A 17,983-nucleotide genomic window follows, 5' to 3' on the forward strand; every position below is an offset into this window, starting at 1 on the left:
CACTCCATACACAGTATAATTTATCAGTATTATTCAGCATAAGATGAATAAGCTTTTCATTGTCATCAATCAATCTTCATTATGGCTGAAAGTTTCTTCACCCTCATGAGACTCATACTCTGCATTGTTACACGACTCATCTGCAGACAGGTTTTCCTCTTCTTGTGCTTCACTGTCAGAAATCACAGTGTCCTCCTGTGACTCCAGAGAGTCAGCGGCCTCTTCCTTTGCTGCCTTGGGCTGCTTTGACCACAATTTTTGGATTTTCTTTGGGCACCACACAAACTCATCTTTAGGCTCATAGTGCAAATATGCATACTTGATGAGACGTCTGCGCTTTTTCTTATCAAGTACAGCAAACATAAAGTAGCTGAGGACGCTGTCCCTGATGTTTGGAAGTTGTCCATTGACCAGAGTCTCCTCCAGGAAGAAGCGGACCAGAGGGGCTTGGTAGTGACGGTAACCCAGGTTTCCCAGACACTTCAGGATGCGAGTGATGCGCAGGCTGTTGTGTGTGTGACTGTCAGACAGTGATCAGTCCCAAAATTAGATCATTTACAGCTTTTTGTCACTTTTACTGCACACAGATTTTTTTTAAATTCAGAGGTAGTTTTACCTGTTAAGGTTGTCAAATCTTTCTTCCCAGTGCTTTGCTCTCCTGACTTCTCCAGTTTTTTCATCACACAACACGATACCATAAAAGTCCAACATGAGCTTGTACGACTTCAGCAGGTTTTGCTTTGCAATGCTGTGATTAAGAAAATCCTGAAGGAAACATCGAACCTCTATCAGTGTATAAGACATGTTTTCTTTTTAAATCATAACTTGGTAACTTTCACAGGTTTACCGTAATTTCTTCCTTTGTCAGTGTACTGGCCTCATAGTTCACTCCTGGTTCTTGCAGTGGGAACAACCTTTGAGAGAAAATGTCGTTACAAACTGGAACTGAACTTTTTACATCATATTTGTGACTATAGAGTAACTTACCACTGAATATATGTGTGCACGTACTCAAGGCTTTCATAGTCTCCATACCACTGTTCATGGAACTCAGTTATGCTGACACCTGGTAACAAATACAAGTCACAGCAAATAAATCTGTTTGCAAATGAAGCTGCACAGATTACGATTTATCCAGTGATCACTGAGGTGGCTCAAACTGATGTCAGTATCAAAAAATATCTTTTTTTTGACATCTCATGATTATAGCATTCTTGTGTAATATCAGTAACGTTTAAGGCCACTTAAGGTTCTGATGACATGGAAATATTGAGAGGATTAGTTGAATAAAATAATGAATTTTATAAGCTCTCATTCTTGAACAAATAAATTACAGAAAAACATTTATTTCACTTCCACTTTATGGACATACTTGACTCTATACTTTGTTCTACTAAAAAGGCCTACCATCTGGCACCGATCGTTTCTTTCCAAGGTAGAAATTCAGATTAGACTTGTCGTCCTACACAAGAGAAAAGAATTTGATTCAAACCATTTATTTTGTTCTTCTTTGAAATAAATCTAAAAACAAACGTTTACATACATTTGTGTTCTTCTTCCTGTGCTGTGTCTTGATTTGGCTCTGCAGGGACACATAAAAGAACAACATGTGCTTGGCTTGTGCTTAAACATGAGAGTGTGTGTTTACAGTGTGTGTGTGTGTGAGACTTACAGGGTAGTCATGTCTGTAGTTCTGCATGTCTCTCGCAGCACGTTCAAATCTGCTGAAGTTGTACTGGAACACAGAAGACAAATGAAGTTCAGGGGTAACACTGCACAGCTAAAGGAGACATTCAGTAACCCAAAGATCATCCTTGGAGATCCTCCATCTTTATTTACAATAAATGGGTTTCTGTCTTTGTGCATATGTCATTCTGTGGCTCTTTGTATTCATTTGTTGATCTCATATTGATTATTTCAGAGATATATTTCACAACACAAAATGTAGTCACCACTCTAAAAATGTTTCTGGTTATCTACTTCTTTGTTCACCATTGTTATTTATGTCCATTTTATCTTTCCCACTGATTTTAATCTCTTTTGGGAAATTTTAAATGTCTTTCTTTGGCTCTTTGTTGTTTTTTTGAGCCATCTTTGTGATTTTTTTCTTGCAGGAAAAATCAAGAAATGTGAACAGAGCTATCACCTCAATAAAGTTCTCTGGAGGGGCCATCTAACACCTTGGGCCTGTGGGCCTGTGACAGGTGGCTCCTTTTATGCCTGCAGTAAATGATTTGTGAGCAGACGTGGAAAATCAAAGCACTTGTGACAGGCACTGGCTTACTTACATAGTTTGTTGACCGTCTGATCCTGCTGGGTGGGCTCTCCTCATTCGGGTCGGTCTCCCAGGTTGAATCATAGTCGCAGTAGAATTCATCCGTAGTGTGAACTCGATACTCTGTGCTGTCAAACTCTTCCTCTTCTTCTTCCGGCCCTGTCAGCTTCTTCCCTTCGTCAACTGCATTTTCCGTGCGCATTTCAGACTCATTTGGGTGTACCATAGAAACCTAAAAGGAATAAAGTAAAGAGCAAACCACGGCATTGTGCCATGTTTGTATCTCCAAGTTGCCTGTTATACAGTCGATCAATTCTGGTTTTTACATTCACAGAATACGAACTTAAAACGTTTGGTGAGAAACCTGCATGATCACCTTACTGTAAATGTTCATTTCTTTACTCATATTTTCATCAACGGTCTCAACTCGATCATTTTGAAAGTTATCTTGGTTAGACCTTGTCCACTTGGTCTCGGGCTCCTCACCATTATCTGAGGACCTCTTTAGTTCGGGACTAATAACCCTCTCTGCATCGTCAGGTGAATTCTTGAGTGCACGTGTGTTGTCGTCGCTTGTTTCAGACTCATTTCTGTCTTTCTTTGAAAAAGTTAAAGGTTCAAACACCATCTGTGTGCGGCGCACTATCCAATCCCGAAGCGAGCGAAACCCACTGTATCCAACCGTGGTGCCAGCTCCATGCTCTCTGCTGTCAAACTCTTCTTCTTCTGGCCCTGGCAGCTTCCTCCCGGACTCCCGGCCTTCGTCAGCCTCATGTTGACCCTCACTGACATCCCCCTCTGCGTCTTCAGATAAACTTCTGAATGAATCTTCGTTTTCTGTGCTTGTTTTAGACTCATTTCTGTCTACTTTCCTGTCCAAAGTTGAGTACGGTGAAGCAGAGCTCTTGTTTCTAAACCACGCCATTATGTTTATATCTCATAGTCTGTTTCACTTTCACTTTTCCCGTCCAAAGACAACTTTGCAGACAGAATACAGATATCATGTTCCCTTATAATTATATAAAAGGAGCACAGAAAAGAACATGCTAACTTTCTTTCTTCTTCTTCTTCTTCTTATGCTTATATAGGCAGGATATACATGATTAATATTATAGCGTAACTATTATGTATTTGTCTGCAGATCAAAGGGAGACTAGTGTTTAGCACCGCCCACTGATGCAGGTCAGGGGCGTTTCCAGGATTTGTAAAATAAGGTGACACAGGGGTGAACAGAGCAGGGTGGCCACTGGCAGTGTTGGGGAGTAACGGAATACATGTACCGCCGTTACGTATTTAAAATACAAAATATGAGTGACTGTATTCTGTTACAGTTACCGTTTAAAAAGGTGGTATTCAGAATACAGTTACTTTGTTGAAATGAATGGATTACACGGGGGTCTTTTCCTGTTTCATATGTTAGGCTGTCCCCTCTCTCTTGTTGGTAATTCCACGCCGGTGGAAACCCAAACAAAGCACGCATTAAGAGCCTCTAATGCCTGTGTCTCAATCTAGCGGCCCATGTCACCCCTACTTGTGGCCACATAATGACGTGAAGAAATATTTTAAAAAAATGATTCTTCAAAAAATGTTTTAATATGAAAGCAATAGTCAAAGTGTTACAAGCATTGCCCTAAAGAATGTAGCCTCACGGGCAGTGTAGCCCAGTTGTAAGTAAGCTATTAAGACTCGACTGTACACTGTGTTCGTGTTTTCAATAATTTCCACTGGAGAAGCCTTTCAACGCCTCTCTCCGTCTCTCGCTAGCAAAGTTGACCCGGACAACAAAGTAAAGCTAGTTTTCGGCTACGACCCGACATGGAACCCGACATATTAGCCAGAGGTCCCTTTATGGTTTTACGCCTTTACAGTTTGGAGCCACAGACCTGTTTTATATACACGCGGTATAGTTTTATATACGAGATTGCTGCAAAAAGTGCAGCCTTACCTAATGTCCACCTACTGTTACTCACTTTATATTAAGATTTAAAAATCTAGTTGGTATTGGTATGGCGAGTAACCTGCAGTAACAGTAATAAATCACACAACAATAGTACATTCATGTAGTTGTAAAAAACCATGATAATATATTAAGTAATCCAAAGTATTCAGAATACTGAGTAATGTAATGGAATATGTTACAAAATACATTTTGGGGCATGTATTCTGTAATCTGTAGTGGAATACATTTTAAAAGTAACCTTCCCAACACTGAATACAGGATATCAGAATATGTAATCTAAGTAACTATATGTGTTATCTTGTGTTATCTTTGTCTAATATTTAAATTAGTTTGATGATCTGAAACATTTAAGTGTGACAAAATAGCAAAAAAAAAACCCAAACACTTTTCCCACACCAGTGTATATGGCTGGGTAACTTGATATATAGGAATGCAATTTATCTGCAAAATAATAAAAGCAAGAAATCAGAGCTTTAAAATCATTCACATCATCATCATCATCATCATCGTTTATTTGTATAGCACTTTAAAAACACACCAGGCAGACCAAAGTGCTGAACAACACAGATCAAAACAACTAGCAAAATTAAAAATACAATAAAATTATTAAAAATACAATAAAATTAATAAGAAAGGTGTCAGTTTCCTGCAAAGTTACAAGCCAGGGAATAAAAATAGGTCTTCAATCTGGACTTAAAGACCTGCACTGATAACGCTTGTCTAATATGGAGGGGAAGGTTATTCCAAAGCATCGGACCTGCAATTGAGAACGCTCGCTCTCCTCTGCCTTTCAGCATGGAGTACAAAGTCTAATCTTTGCATTATAAACACAGTGGAGTAAAAGCAGAAAGTGGCATAGAAATACCTAAATAAGGTAAAAGTACATTAAAGCTTTACTTCAGCAATATTCTCAGTTACATTCCTGCTGTTCCCATCCATGCTGTCGATTTAGGTGATTTTTCTTTTTTTTAAAAAGAAAGAAATCTAAATGCTCTCCCTTTGTCTCTGTGGAGCCTGCAAAAGATGGTGCTCACAGTCTGGTGGGAACACAAGCTATTTTTGTTTCAGCTCAACTGTTTGAACCCATTTGATGAAATTTGCCTCAGTTTTAAAAACCCTTTTCTTTCAAATATTAACGGAGCAAGTATTCAACTTTAAAGTTGTGTGTAATTTCTTTGCCTTCACATTGTTGTTTAGCTGTGATGATTGCTGGTGTAAGGAGTCAGGTGACAGAATTAGAAAGTGAACAGTTGAGGCTGTTAACCTTTGATGGGCAGCAATATTTGGGAGTCTGTCAGAGATTTTTATGTCCTTTTGTAAAGTGACCAACTGTAGTAATACATGAATTGGCTTTGTAACTGACTGTAACATTTTTTATCTTGCCACCCTCTAATTTTATTTTGGCCACAACCTTTACTAACCTGCGATTTGAATATGCAACTCTGAAAGGAAATTAAGACAGATATAAAACAACAAGATGTGAACTTTCTGAATGAGAATGTTTTAATTCTAGACACAAGAACGCAAAAACATTTAGTAATTGATCCCACATAGTCACACAATAACATTAACCCTTGAATTTTGTGTAAAACATGCATCCATTTCAGAACGCTTCATTATTTATGTTCAGAAAAAGAATTAATTGCGAATAAAAATCCAAACTTTAAGTTGTAAATATTGAAGTAAACAAAGATTTCTATAAAGAATCAAGCCCTTTGACTCAGTGTGTAAAGCACAATAACCTGCTAGTAATCTAAGATCTACAGTGTTGAACTAAATCACTCCATACTTCAGTGCAATTTATCAGTATTATTCATAAGCTTTCCATTGTCATCAATCAATCTTCATTATGGCTGAAAGTTTCTTCACCCTCACGAGACTCATACTCTGCATTGTTACACGACTCATCTTCAGACAGGTTTTCCTCTTCTTGTGCTTCACTGTCAGAAATCACAGTGTCCTCCTGCGACTCCAGAGAGTCAGCGGCCTCTTCCTTTGCTGCCTTGGGCTGCTTTGACCACAATTTTTGGATTTTCTTTGGGCACCACACAAACTCATCTTTAGGCTCATAGTGCAAATATGCATACTTGATGAGACGTCTGCGCTTTTTCTTATCAAGTACAGCAAACATAAAGTAGCTGAGGACGCTGTCCCTGATGTTTGGAAGTTGTCCATTGACCAGAGTCTCCTCCAGGAAGAAGCGGACCAGAGGGGCTTGGTAGTGACGGTAACCCAGGTTTCCCAGACACTTCAGGATGCGAGTGATGCGCAGGCTGTTGTGTGTGTGACTGTCAGACAGTGATCAGTCCCAAAATTAGATCATTTACAGCTTTTTGTCACTTTTACTGCACACAGATTTTTTTTAAATTCAGAGGTAGTTTTACCTGTTAAGGTTGTCAAATCTTTCTTCCCAGTGCTTTGCTCTCCTGACTTCTCCAGTTTTTTCATCACACAACACGATACCATAAAAGTCCAACATGAGCTTGTACGACTTCAGCAGGTTTTGCTTTGCAATGCTGTGATTAAGAAAATCCTGAAGGAAACATCGAACCTCTATCAGTGTATAAGACATGTTTTCTTTTTAAATCATAACTTGGTAACTTTCACAGGTTTACCGTAATTTCTTCCTTTGTCAGTGTACTGGCCTCATAGTTCACTCCTGGTTCTTGCAGTGGGAACAACCTTTGAGAGAAAATGTCGTTACAAACTGGAACTGAACTTTTTACATCATATTTGTGACTATAGAGTAACTTACCACTGAATATATGTGTGCACGTACTCAAGGCTTTCATAGTCTCCATACCACTGTTCATGGAACTCAGTTATGCTGACACCTGGTAACAAATACAAGTCACAGCAAATAAATCTGTTTGCAAATGAAGCTGCACAGATTACGATTTATCCAGTGATCACTGAGGTGGCTCAAACTGATGTCAGTATCAAAAAATATCTTTTTTTTTGACATCTCATGATTATAGCATTCTTGTGTAATATCAGTAACGTTTAAGGCCACTTAAGGTTCTGATGACATGGAAATATTGAGAGGATTAGTTGAATAAAATAATGAATTTTATAAGCTCTCATTCTTGAACAAATAAATTACAGAAAAACATTTATTTCACTTCCACTTTATGGACATACTTGACTCTATACTTTGCTCTACTAAAAAGGCCTACCATCTGGCACCGATCGTTTCTTTCCAAGGTAGAAATTCAGATTAGACTTGTCGTCCTACACAAGAGAAAAGAATTTGATTCAAACCATTTATTTTGTTCTTCTTTGAAATAAATCTAAAAACAAACGTTTACATACATTTGTGTTCTTCTTCCTGTGCTGTGTCTTGATTTGGCTCTGCAGGGACACATAAAAGAACAACATGTGCTTGGCTCGTGCTTAAACATGAGAGTGTGTGTTTACAGTGTGTGTGTGTGAGACTTACAGGGTAGTCATGTCTGTAGTTCTGCATGTCTCTCGCAGCACGTTCAAATCTGCTGAAGTTGTACTGGAACACAGAAGACAAATGGAGTTCAGGGGTAACACTGCACAGCTAAAGGAGACATTCAGTAACCCAAAGATCATCCTTGGAGATCCTCCATCTTTATTTACAATAAATGGGTTTCTGTCTTTGTGCATATGTCATTCTGTGGCTCTTTGTATTCATTTGTTGATCTCATATTGATTATTTCAGAGATATATTTCACAACACAAAATGTAGTCACCACTCTAAAAATGTTTCTGGTTATCTACTTCTTTGTTCACCATTGTTATTTATGTCCATTTTATCTTTCCCACTGATTTTAATCTCTTTTGGAAAATTTTAAATGTCTTCCTTTGGCTCTTTGTTGTTTTTTTGAGCCATCTTTGTGATTTTTTCTTGCAGGAAAAATCAAGAAATGTGAACAGAGCTATCACCTAAGTAAATGATTTTTGAGCAGACGTGGAAAATCAAAGCACTTGTGACAGGCACTGGCTTACTTACATAGTTGGAGTTTGTTGACCGTCTGATCCTGCTGGGTGGGCTCTCCTCATTCGGGTCGGTCTCCCAGGTTGAATCATAGTCGCAGTAGAATTCATCCGTAGTGTGAACTCGATACTCTGTGCTGTCAAACTCTTCCTCTTCTTCTTCCGGCCCTGTCAGCTTCTTCCCTTCGTCAACTGCATTTTCCGTGCGCATTTCAGACTCATTTGGGTGTACCATAGAAACCTAAAAGGAATAAAGTAAAGAGCAAATCACGGTATTATGCCATGTTTGTATCTCCAAGTTGCCTGTTATACAGTTGATCAATTCTGGTTTTTACATTCACAGAATACGAACGTAAAACGTTTGGTGAGAAACCTGCATGATCACCTGTTACTGTAAATGTTTATTTCTTTACTCACATTTTGGTTAGACTTTGCTCGCTTGCTCACGGGCACCCCATCTTCGTCTGAGGTCCTCTTCTGTCCGTCACTAATAGCCTTCTCTTCATCGTCAAGTGAATTCCTGAGTAGACGTGTGTTGTCGTCGCTTGTTTCAGGCTCATTTCCGTCTTTCTTTGAATAAGTTAAAAATCTAAACAGTGGAACCAGTGGAAAAAGCAAGAACAGTAAAGGATTCCTGTGGCGCACTATCCAGTGCCAAAGCGAGCGAATCCCATTGTATCCAAACCAATACATTATTACTTTACAGCAGCGACACAGCACCGACATAACCCTCATGCGTGAAGATAATCGGTCAGTCTGTTTCGCTTTCCCTTACGCACTTCACAGAAAACCGAAACTAAACTTTGCGGCGACAAACAACATGTTACCGACCGCCGGCATCATGTTACCGACTATTTACACGCTGCTGCAAATCAAAAGTAGACTAGACTTTAGTTTGGGAAAACTTGGTTGACGTGTAAAAGTTAATTTTCTTTTAAAAGTAAACCATGTCAGAAATCCAAATACCTTCACTTGGGCTAGTGTTATTTCACTGTTATGATATTGTAATGTGACTTGGCTGTATATCTAATTAATAAACCAATTTTTTAACCTTTGGTAGAACCTCAAAATCCCATCCTTTCGTGAACCTCGGGACCAAAAAATGGTCCCGCCCCAAAAGTGCTCTAAAAATGTTATATATCAATATTTTTTTCTACTTTAAATTAGTCAATCTTTTAAAACTACTTCTGCTTAAAATATCCATGTCAAGTTTTAATTATATTTTCATTGTTTTAACCCTTTAAATCCCAGTTTTATTACATGAGCGCCCTGTTTTTTTAGCCCCAAAAAACAAAAAAACTAAATATTTTCCAAAAAAAACATTTGAAGTAATATTTGTTTGTTATTATAATTAGGCCTTTAGATGGACTAAAGATTGGCACCAACAGTCATTTCGATCGCCTTTTATTTTTTTTCCAGGAGCGCATTTCATAAAATGCACACTATCGACCACGCCCAAAAAGTGCTATAAAAAATTTATATATTAATATTTTATTCCACTTTAAATTAGCCAATCTTTTAGACCTACTTCTCCTTGAAATATTCATGTCAAGTTTTAATTACATTTCGCGGATTTTAACCCTTTATATCCCGGTTTCGTCACATGAGCGCACTGCTTTTTTTGCCCCAAAAACATAAAACATAAAACATAAAATATTTTCCAAAAAAAACATTTGAAGTAATATTTTATTGTTATTATAATTAGGCCTTTAGATGGACAAAAGATTGGCACGAACATTAATTTCGATCCGGTTTTAATTTTTTTTGCAGAAGCCAAAAATGTCCCCAGGCGGCGCTGCTGCTCCTGCTCCCCCGGGGAGGAGTGCCTCTGCCGCGGGTGTGTTTCGCGCAGCGCCGGAGCATATGGTTCGGTTCCCGTGTCTGCAGCACACACTTCCGCTACCACGTGAAAACAAATACGTCATTTCCTGTTGATTAAAAAAAATTAATGCACCCTCAAACGAACCTAAGGTCAGAAAATGGTCCGGAACGAGCAGCGGGCCAAGCTGCTGCTGTACGCGGGAAATTAGTCTGCCTTTTCCGGGTATCTGTCTCGAGCAGGCCGCTGGAGAACATGTGTATGTTCCAGCAGGCGTCACATGTGGAGCAAGGGCGCCACCCGGTGGACAAATAAAAAAATTACAACTCTAAGGCCTGTAGTCCAAAACGAAACCTAAGCTGGAAACCTGACGATCCCTTTGACCGTAATTTTTCTGGCGTGAAAAATAGCGTTTATAATGGGTTTCAATGGGGCACAAATCGGCCACGAGGTTCGATAGTGGATGTATGCCTTTTATTCAGCCATTTAAGCTCATTTAAAAAACTCAGACTGAAATTTTAAAATAAAATGGGAAAAAAATACATGTTTGAAAATTTGGCTATACTCCATTAAACACAGTGGAAATGGCGTGGAATTAAAAAACGGAAAGGCCACGAAATGGTTATTCATCTTATTAATGATCACGGTTTAAGTGTATGGGACACATCCCTTAAATTAAACCTAAACATTGCACCAGTGAAGGGGCTCAACACCTTAGATTTCCAGGACTTGGTTTAAAACCCTATTTTTAGCTTAAAAAGCTACAAAGTTTACCTGTAATTGCATAAACAGTCAGGAATCCCCTTTGCACAGATAACCCATAATTTAGTCACACCTTCACCCCAATAGTGAGGTACACTCAGTAAATATTATTCCCTCCCAAGGCAGCCAAAGCTCGAGTAAAACCTGCCTTTTTTATATATGAAATCACAGAAGTTTTCCAACTTCCCTTTGCGCTTGAGTCACATTAAATTCATCATTTCAATATGATTAATAGTAAATATTACAATTTGCAGGTGTTTAAAAATGAGATTTTTTCTGCATTTGATAAATTAGAATAAATTCAAGTTAAATTAGAAGAGTACTTTCTCTAGTCAGAGTCATCTTCACTGCAGGTGTTTTGATTAGGAGCCCTTTCTGACGTACATGACTTACAGACCATGTCCATGCCCTTTTGGCTAAAAGGCTCAAAGGACTGTTGAGATTAGCTGCAAAGTTCAAGCCTGTTTCCCTCTGTGACACTGTAGCCTTGTCACTAAAGACATGTTTGTCTGCAAATATGTGTGAAGCCTCTACTTATTTTTTTTAAAAAGAGTTAGAATTTTTATATTTATGATAAAAATGCTCCGGATTTTTATACTATATTATCATCGTATCCACTGCCCGTATTCCCACTGTGGCTGTTATCAATGCAAAGATAGCATCATGTTTGCAGTATATTTCCATGGCTCATTTTCTACGAGAATGGCACTTGGACAGATGAGTGTCTGGACCTGAGTCGGTGGACATCCTGCTCTTAATGTCTTCCCATGAGAGATAACAGGTTGTATGAATTGTCCTGCTGAACAGAGAGATATGGGATGAGTACATCAGATAATGCAGTGCCATTATTTCATGAATGGAGTTTTCAAACCAGCACAGACGCCCTTATTATAAACTCAGTTGCTTTTTGGGTTTATGGCACGCTACAATGAGCTATATATTTATGACTATATAACACTGCTTTGGTAATATTTGTTTCCTATGACGTGAAGTTTGCAAAAGGAATTGATCTGTACTTGTTTAAGCACTGTGTGCATTCACTTAGTGCTCCATGATGAGGCTGTTATCTCTCATACTCATTTCAACAGGACTGTTCTTTCTGCCATTAGAGGAAATAAAGACTTGTCAGAATGCTACATCGCTAACCTCTGCATGGCAGTCGATTCATTCGTGCTTACCAGAGCAGCTAAGGTCCTGTATTGGCTGTAGAAGATGAAAACACAGCATAGTGATAGTCATATGTTCTGCGGGGAATGGAGGCAGTAACTGTGGATTTTAATGACAGATCTTAGGCTCTTTATGGCTCACTTCAGTGCAAGAATAGTTTCCACAAATTGGATTGCCCTCCTAAAATAGATGGGAACTTTGTGAAAGTGAAATAAGTTGCAGCATGGAGCTAAGGCAGTTGGCCTGTTTTCTGATCGCGCTGCCGTGAACCCGATTAGCACGTGCGAAAATCCAACAGATGCCACAGGAAATCTCAGTGAAGGCCCCTCAGACGAGGGCCCTGCACAGTTGCACTGATACGTACACACAAACCACCTCTACAGACGGCCTCACTCGGCAAGCGCGCAGAATGTAGTTAATGACCACAGCTAGGGTGGTAGTTGGCTCAGCAGCTATGTACGCTTGATAAAGGTCAACGCTGCCACCAGCTAATGCCTCACTGCTGAGAGTAATACTATAGTTGCGGGTAGTGTGATTACTCCAGACAGGAGTATTTCATAGGGCAAAATAACACATGGACGAGAGTCCAGAAAGGGTAGCTGGTGATGCTGGGTTTCTTTAAAAGGCTGCCACGTATGTGAGGTACAGAATACACAACTTTACATTTAATTAGTGTGGATGCTGATTAAGCTTCCGTATTTGTTTGTAGCAAATACTACTTGAACGTACAGGTGGTACGTGTATAAATGGTCTGGCATGTATAAATCCTGGCAATCCTCCTGGCACTTAACAGCGTACACTATGTTACTCTGTTTGTGTCTGGTGACACGATCCTTGGGGTGGACCAATTTTTGGCTCAGCGTGTTTTGGGGTTTAAAAGCCATAGAGACACGGTGTTTAGAAAAACTTCGTCTCAACTGTTCCCATACTCCTGACACATACGGGATCACTACAGGTTTTCCCAGCTTTGACAAAAGTCCAGCTGGGACTTTTTTCAGGTGCCAAAAGAAAGCTCCAGCTGATCCAGGAGAGAAGGACAACCGCTGCCTAAGCGGAAAACCTGTTTGTTTTGAGGCATCTCTCAAAACAAACAGATACAAACTTTTAATATTCATTCAGAAGTTTCCTGACTTTAAATTTTCTTTTGTCATTACTCAGCTTTTTCAAATGCACATTTTAAACATGCTCAGCTACTTTTCAACCTCTTCTTCTGTGTGAACTTCAGCTTTCAACATTTCTGCACTTTTTTTCAGATGAAAAATTCTGTATTTTTCAGCTCATTTAACATTTTTAGCTTAACTTTAGCAATCATTTCAATTCTGCTCAAAACATTCAGCGATCAGCATTCACACTGCAGTTTCTTCAAAAAATGCATTTTCTACTTGTTACTTGCTATTAATCTCTCATTCTCTTCCACAGTGCATCCTTCATCCTGTCTCTGCCCTCTCCCGCAACCAGTCGTTGCAGATGATTTCCACTCCCTGAGCTTGGGTCTACCAGATGTTTCCTTCCTGTCAAAATGGACTTTTTCCTTCCAACTGTTGCCAAGTGCTTGCTCATAGGGAGTCATGTGATTGTTGGGGTTTACTCTGTATTATTGTAGGGTCTTTACCTTAAAATATAAAGGACCTCAAGGTGTCTATTGTTTAATTTTAGGTCTTCTTTGATACAGTGTGATAACCATTTTCACAAATCAGTCAAATGCAGTTTAAGTAAAATGGAGGTTAAAGCAGGATGTGCTTTAAGACATCACTGACATGGAGCTTCTGCAGGAATATTCAGAACCATCCCTCCTGATGACCACCGGTTTAAGGAAAAAAAGACGAAAGATAGCCAATATGCTCAAATTCGCTAGAGAAAAGGTGTTAGCAACTACAGTCATATTTTATATACAGTGATGCACATGTATTACATTAGTAGAACATTTAATGATTTTTATTGTGCTTTTCCCATAGAAAAGGTTTAATATAGTCCTGCTCTAATTTAGACATATTGTATCATGCGTGAGTTTCTAACTTCCAGTCTGTCTTATAACTGAATTTAAAGTAAGAAATGAAATGTATACTCTAGCACAAAACGTGAAACAAACTAAACACCCTATGCTGAAATCTTGCAACATCAAAGCGAATATAACTGTAACTGTTTCAAGAAACCGAACTGAGCACATTAGCACTTGTTAAAAGTCCTCATAGTCCTCTTAAAGTTCAGTAAACGAGGTTATGTGAGCATGCTTCACCTGACCACACGCTAATACTATAGGCTACACTTTCAAGCCATTTAGACCTATGCTGTACTCCTAACAGGCCCATGGCCTCTTTACACCGTGAAGACCAGCGAAACCCATGTGCAGGATGGCTCTGATCCTGTGCATCTGTGCCTCTGAGCAGCAGCAGCAGGAGCAGCAGCACCCTCCCCGCCTCCTCCGGGCACTCTGGATTTGAGGATGAGGACGCAGAACATCAGGACCCTCTCTCTCATCCTCTCAATTATTTTCTACCTGCTTGTAGGAGCCGCAGTTTTTGACGCACTAGAGTCAGAAAGCGAGAGTTCAAGAAAAAAAGGCGCTGGAGCAGAAGCTGAGCGAGCTGAAGAAAAAGTACGAGGATGATTTCAACGAGATCTAGTGAGTGGTCCATCAGACAGAGCCGCATCGCGCTGGGAGGCAGTGGAAGTTCGTCGGCTCTTTTTACTTTGGCATCACCGTTATCACTACAATTGGCAAGTATATAATGTTGTGGCCTGACTTCACGGTATTGTGTGATTTTTGCAGTAATTTTTTTGACAGTTTTTCTTTTTTTGGACCCTGAACAGCAACTCATTGAAGATAGACACATAAACTAGGCCTACCTAAATGATTTTTTGATTGTGAATTATTACTCCTTGTAATGCTGGGATGTAGCTAAAGTTTTGTTTTGTTTTAAATTAGCCCATTTACAGAAAGCAAAGCTGTCCAGAAACACCTGCTGTTGTTGTTCTAGGTCCAAATTCTTGGAATAAGATAGATGTAGTTTGGCCTTTTCAGCAAAATATCAGTAAAGTGATTATGTAGGCAGCTGCATATGTAGTAAAGAAGTGTGCAAAGTTTTTGAAAGTTTTTATTTTTTATTTTTTAATGGTAAAAACCCCCCCAACCCTTTCTTAAAATACCTAAACCACCTCTATGTGACAAAGAAAGTACAGATCAGAAGCCTTAATCTCTTATAGCCACCTTGGGGCCTATCCCAGTTGGCAGTAGGCAAGAGGTGAGTACACCCTGGATAGGTGAGCAGTCAAAGGTTGGCCTGAACAGACCTAAAGCAATGAAACAATAACACTTTTCAGTTACAATTTCTCACGTGCTGTCTTATTGGTCTGATATAAGCTCCAGCCTTCCTGTCCAACCTCAGACTGCGGAACAAAGGACTGAGTGAAACCACCTTTGTAAGAGTGCACGCCCTGTAATGTTAAGAAGCTAAAGTGTCACTATGTTTTCTTACAGCTTGGTAGCTTCATATCTTATGTAGAAACAGTTGCCTTTTGTTAATCACCTATGTCCTTACCATTTCCCAAAAAGCTGAACTAATTGCAGAAATATAAACAGGTTAAAAAGCTGATCAGGCTTAAAGTGAGAAAACCTGCTGTTAATGTCCAGTAAACACTTTTTATCTTACGTTGTGGTGTGCAGGATTGAAAAATATTGGTATCGAAAAATATTGGTATCAAGCCAATACCATGTAAATACAGGGCCAGTATTGGTGATACCAATACTGATACAGATACTTTTAACGATAAAGATGGCTTATGTCGGAGAGGGCAGTGAGATGAATGAGATTAATGGAATGTAAATGTGCTTATCGCTAAAGGACTTTCAGTCAGCTTCTGTTGTTTCAATGGGCTAGAGGCTATAAATAAAATTATGTGACAGTCAACATAAAAAAAGTTCCGATATTTTTCATAGCCCGTGTTTGACTTGTATTTTTTCATTTCTATTATACTTATTTATTTAACACAATTCCATGGACTACATACTGAACATAGAGGATAGAAACAAAGTATCAATACTGAGGCGCTAGTACTGATCTGATACCAATACCAGCATTGGTATCGATATTTAGATCAATCCGCTGCCTCTAGTGTTAAGTATTCCCAAATAAACAGTGTTCACTTATCACTGTGTGTTCAGCCTGCTCTGTCACCAACCTTCTCTTTAGTTGCACCTCCCAAGTTTCTCAGTTTGCTATTAAGTGCTGTGGAGGTGGCGGATACTGGTATTAACAGAGCTTTTACACATGTACACCGCTAGCAGCTGCTTCTGGAAATGAGGTTAACGAGGACAGCATGATTGGACCAAACCAGTTAAGCTGCAGTTATAGAGAGATAGCCAAATGTTTCCTGGCACAGCATCAGCAAGCAGTTTTAGTGAGACTTATCTGTGGTTTAACCATGTTTGCTCACATTAGTTTAAAGACTTGACTTTAACCTGCACTGAGTTATGTGTGAGTATCCCTGCCTTGCAGTGTTTACAGCAGCAATATACTAGTTTGATGTCTATGGAGCTTGATGACTATGAAACAGTAGTACTCAACCTTTGACCTGTATTATTCTTTGACTTTGCAGGTTATGGCCATGCTGTTCCGTGCACCAATGCTGGAAAGGCCTTCTGTATGTTTTATGCGCTCTTGGACATCCCTCTGACGCTGGTCATGTTCCAGTGCCTGGGCGAGAGGATCAACACTTTTGTGAGATACCTCCTGAGCAGAGTCAAGCAGGGCCTGGGCTTACAGAAGACAGAGGTGTCAATGGGAAACATGGTCCTGGTGGGTTTACTGTCTTGGGTATGCACTTTGTTTGTAGGAGCTGCAGCCTTTTCCTATTTTGAGGGCTGGAGCTTTTTAATGCCTCTTACTACTGATTTGTCACACTTACTACCATTGGGTTTGGAGATTTTGTAGCCTTGCAGACAAAAGATGCCCTCTAGAAGCAACCTACCTACGTGGTATTTAGCTTCATGTACATTCTAGTTGGGCTGACGGTCATCGGAGCATTTCTTAACCTGGTGGTGTTGAGGTTTCTCACTGTAAGCTCAGGTGAGCTTGATGGGAGCTCCACAGCAGGGGAAGAAGAGCAGGAGTACAGGAAGATCGTGGACACTGGAGAAGGAACTGCTGAGGACCTATGTAAGGATGATGAAGATGAACTTTGCAGGCTTACCTTTCCCATGGAGGGTTGCAACAGCTTTGTCAGCCTCCTCTCTTCTCCTGCAGAGGAGCATAGACCTATTATACCCAAGAATGCAAACCTGCCTGAACCCAGCAGACTCCAGGCTTTGTTCCTTTGCATGTGCTGTTGCATGGACGTTTACAACAGCGCCTCTCAGTCCCACTGTGACCAGACAAGCGGCCATAGCAACCCTGTCTTTTACAGTACCATCTCCTACAGAGGGGACCAGGCCCCTTGCAGCTTCTACACCATGTCATCACAAGCCTCCCCCAGCAGCGTGGCACTCTGTCTGGGCAAGAACAATTCTCACAGCAGGTGGAAATCACTCTGACTGAGATCTTTGAAAACTTGAAGTTGAAATAGCCTTTGTTTTGTTTTGGATCTTTGTACGCACAGAGCCCATAAAACCATCTGATTTTCTGTTTGGTGGAATAAACTGCCTCATGCTTTCTTTGTTATGAAGCTTGTCTGATAAAATGTAACATATTAAAACTAAATATGCAGTTTATATTGTATTTACACTGAACATTACCAATGATCTAACATTTGAGGTATATCAATAAAGTATAGTTTATGCAACTTTATGGTTTTCCTTCACTATATCACCTGCAAAAAACAAACCAGCAAATTAAAAAACAAAAGAAACAAACAAAAATAAAGCACCCACACAACTTGAGTATGAATACATTGTCTTCTCGCTGCAGCACTGTCTCATGTGACCTTTTTTCTGACCGTTATTTCCAGTCAGTAAACTTTGCAGTTTCCTGTCAGTAGTGTTCACTTCATTGCTCTGGCTAGTTCCCCAGGTAAAAATGTTCATCTTTATTGCTCAGTTTTG

At 39.6% G+C, this 17,983-nt stretch overlaps 2 protein-coding genes and 1 pseudogene across 2 annotated transcripts; 1 reads left to right on the forward strand and 2 right to left on the reverse strand.

Annotated features, from left to right (window-relative positions):
• Positions 1–69: 69 nt before the first annotated feature.
• Positions 70–3,200, reverse strand: LOC146631653 (uncharacterized). The gene is made up of 9 exons (XM_085353834.1): positions 2,682–3,200; positions 2,289–2,507; positions 1,673–1,735; positions 1,544–1,582; positions 1,408–1,462; positions 988–1,066; positions 848–914; positions 617–765; positions 70–520 (listed from the first exon to the last, which is right to left on the reverse strand). Exons 1-9 carry the CDS (start codon positions 3,198–3,200, stop codon positions 70–72), a joined length of 1,641 nt encoding a protein of 546 aa, XP_085209960.1.
• Positions 3,201–6,072: 2,872 nt separating this feature from the next.
• Positions 6,073–8,933, reverse strand: LOC146631654 (uncharacterized). The gene is made up of 9 exons (XM_085353835.1): positions 8,616–8,933; positions 8,215–8,439; positions 7,675–7,737; positions 7,548–7,586; positions 7,412–7,466; positions 6,991–7,069; positions 6,851–6,917; positions 6,620–6,768; positions 6,073–6,523 (listed from the first exon to the last, which is right to left on the reverse strand). The coding sequence occupies exons 1-9, from the start codon at positions 8,931–8,933 to the stop codon at positions 6,073–6,075; spliced, it is 1,446 nt and encodes a 481-aa protein (XP_085209961.1).
• A 5,456-nt stretch (positions 8,934–14,389) lies between these two features.
• LOC146631655 (potassium channel subfamily K member 3-like) lies at positions 14,390–17,476 on the forward strand (annotated as a pseudogene).
• The last annotated feature ends 507 nt before the right edge of the window (positions 17,477–17,983 follow it).

Source organism: Diplotaxodon limnothrissa, linkage group LG5 (assembly GCF_057381915.1).
Source record: "Diplotaxodon limnothrissa isolate DT_005_m linkage group LG5, D_limnothrissa_male_GT1.1, whole genome shotgun sequence".
Taxonomy (NCBI): domain Eukaryota; kingdom Metazoa; phylum Chordata; class Actinopteri; order Cichliformes; family Cichlidae; genus Diplotaxodon; species Diplotaxodon limnothrissa.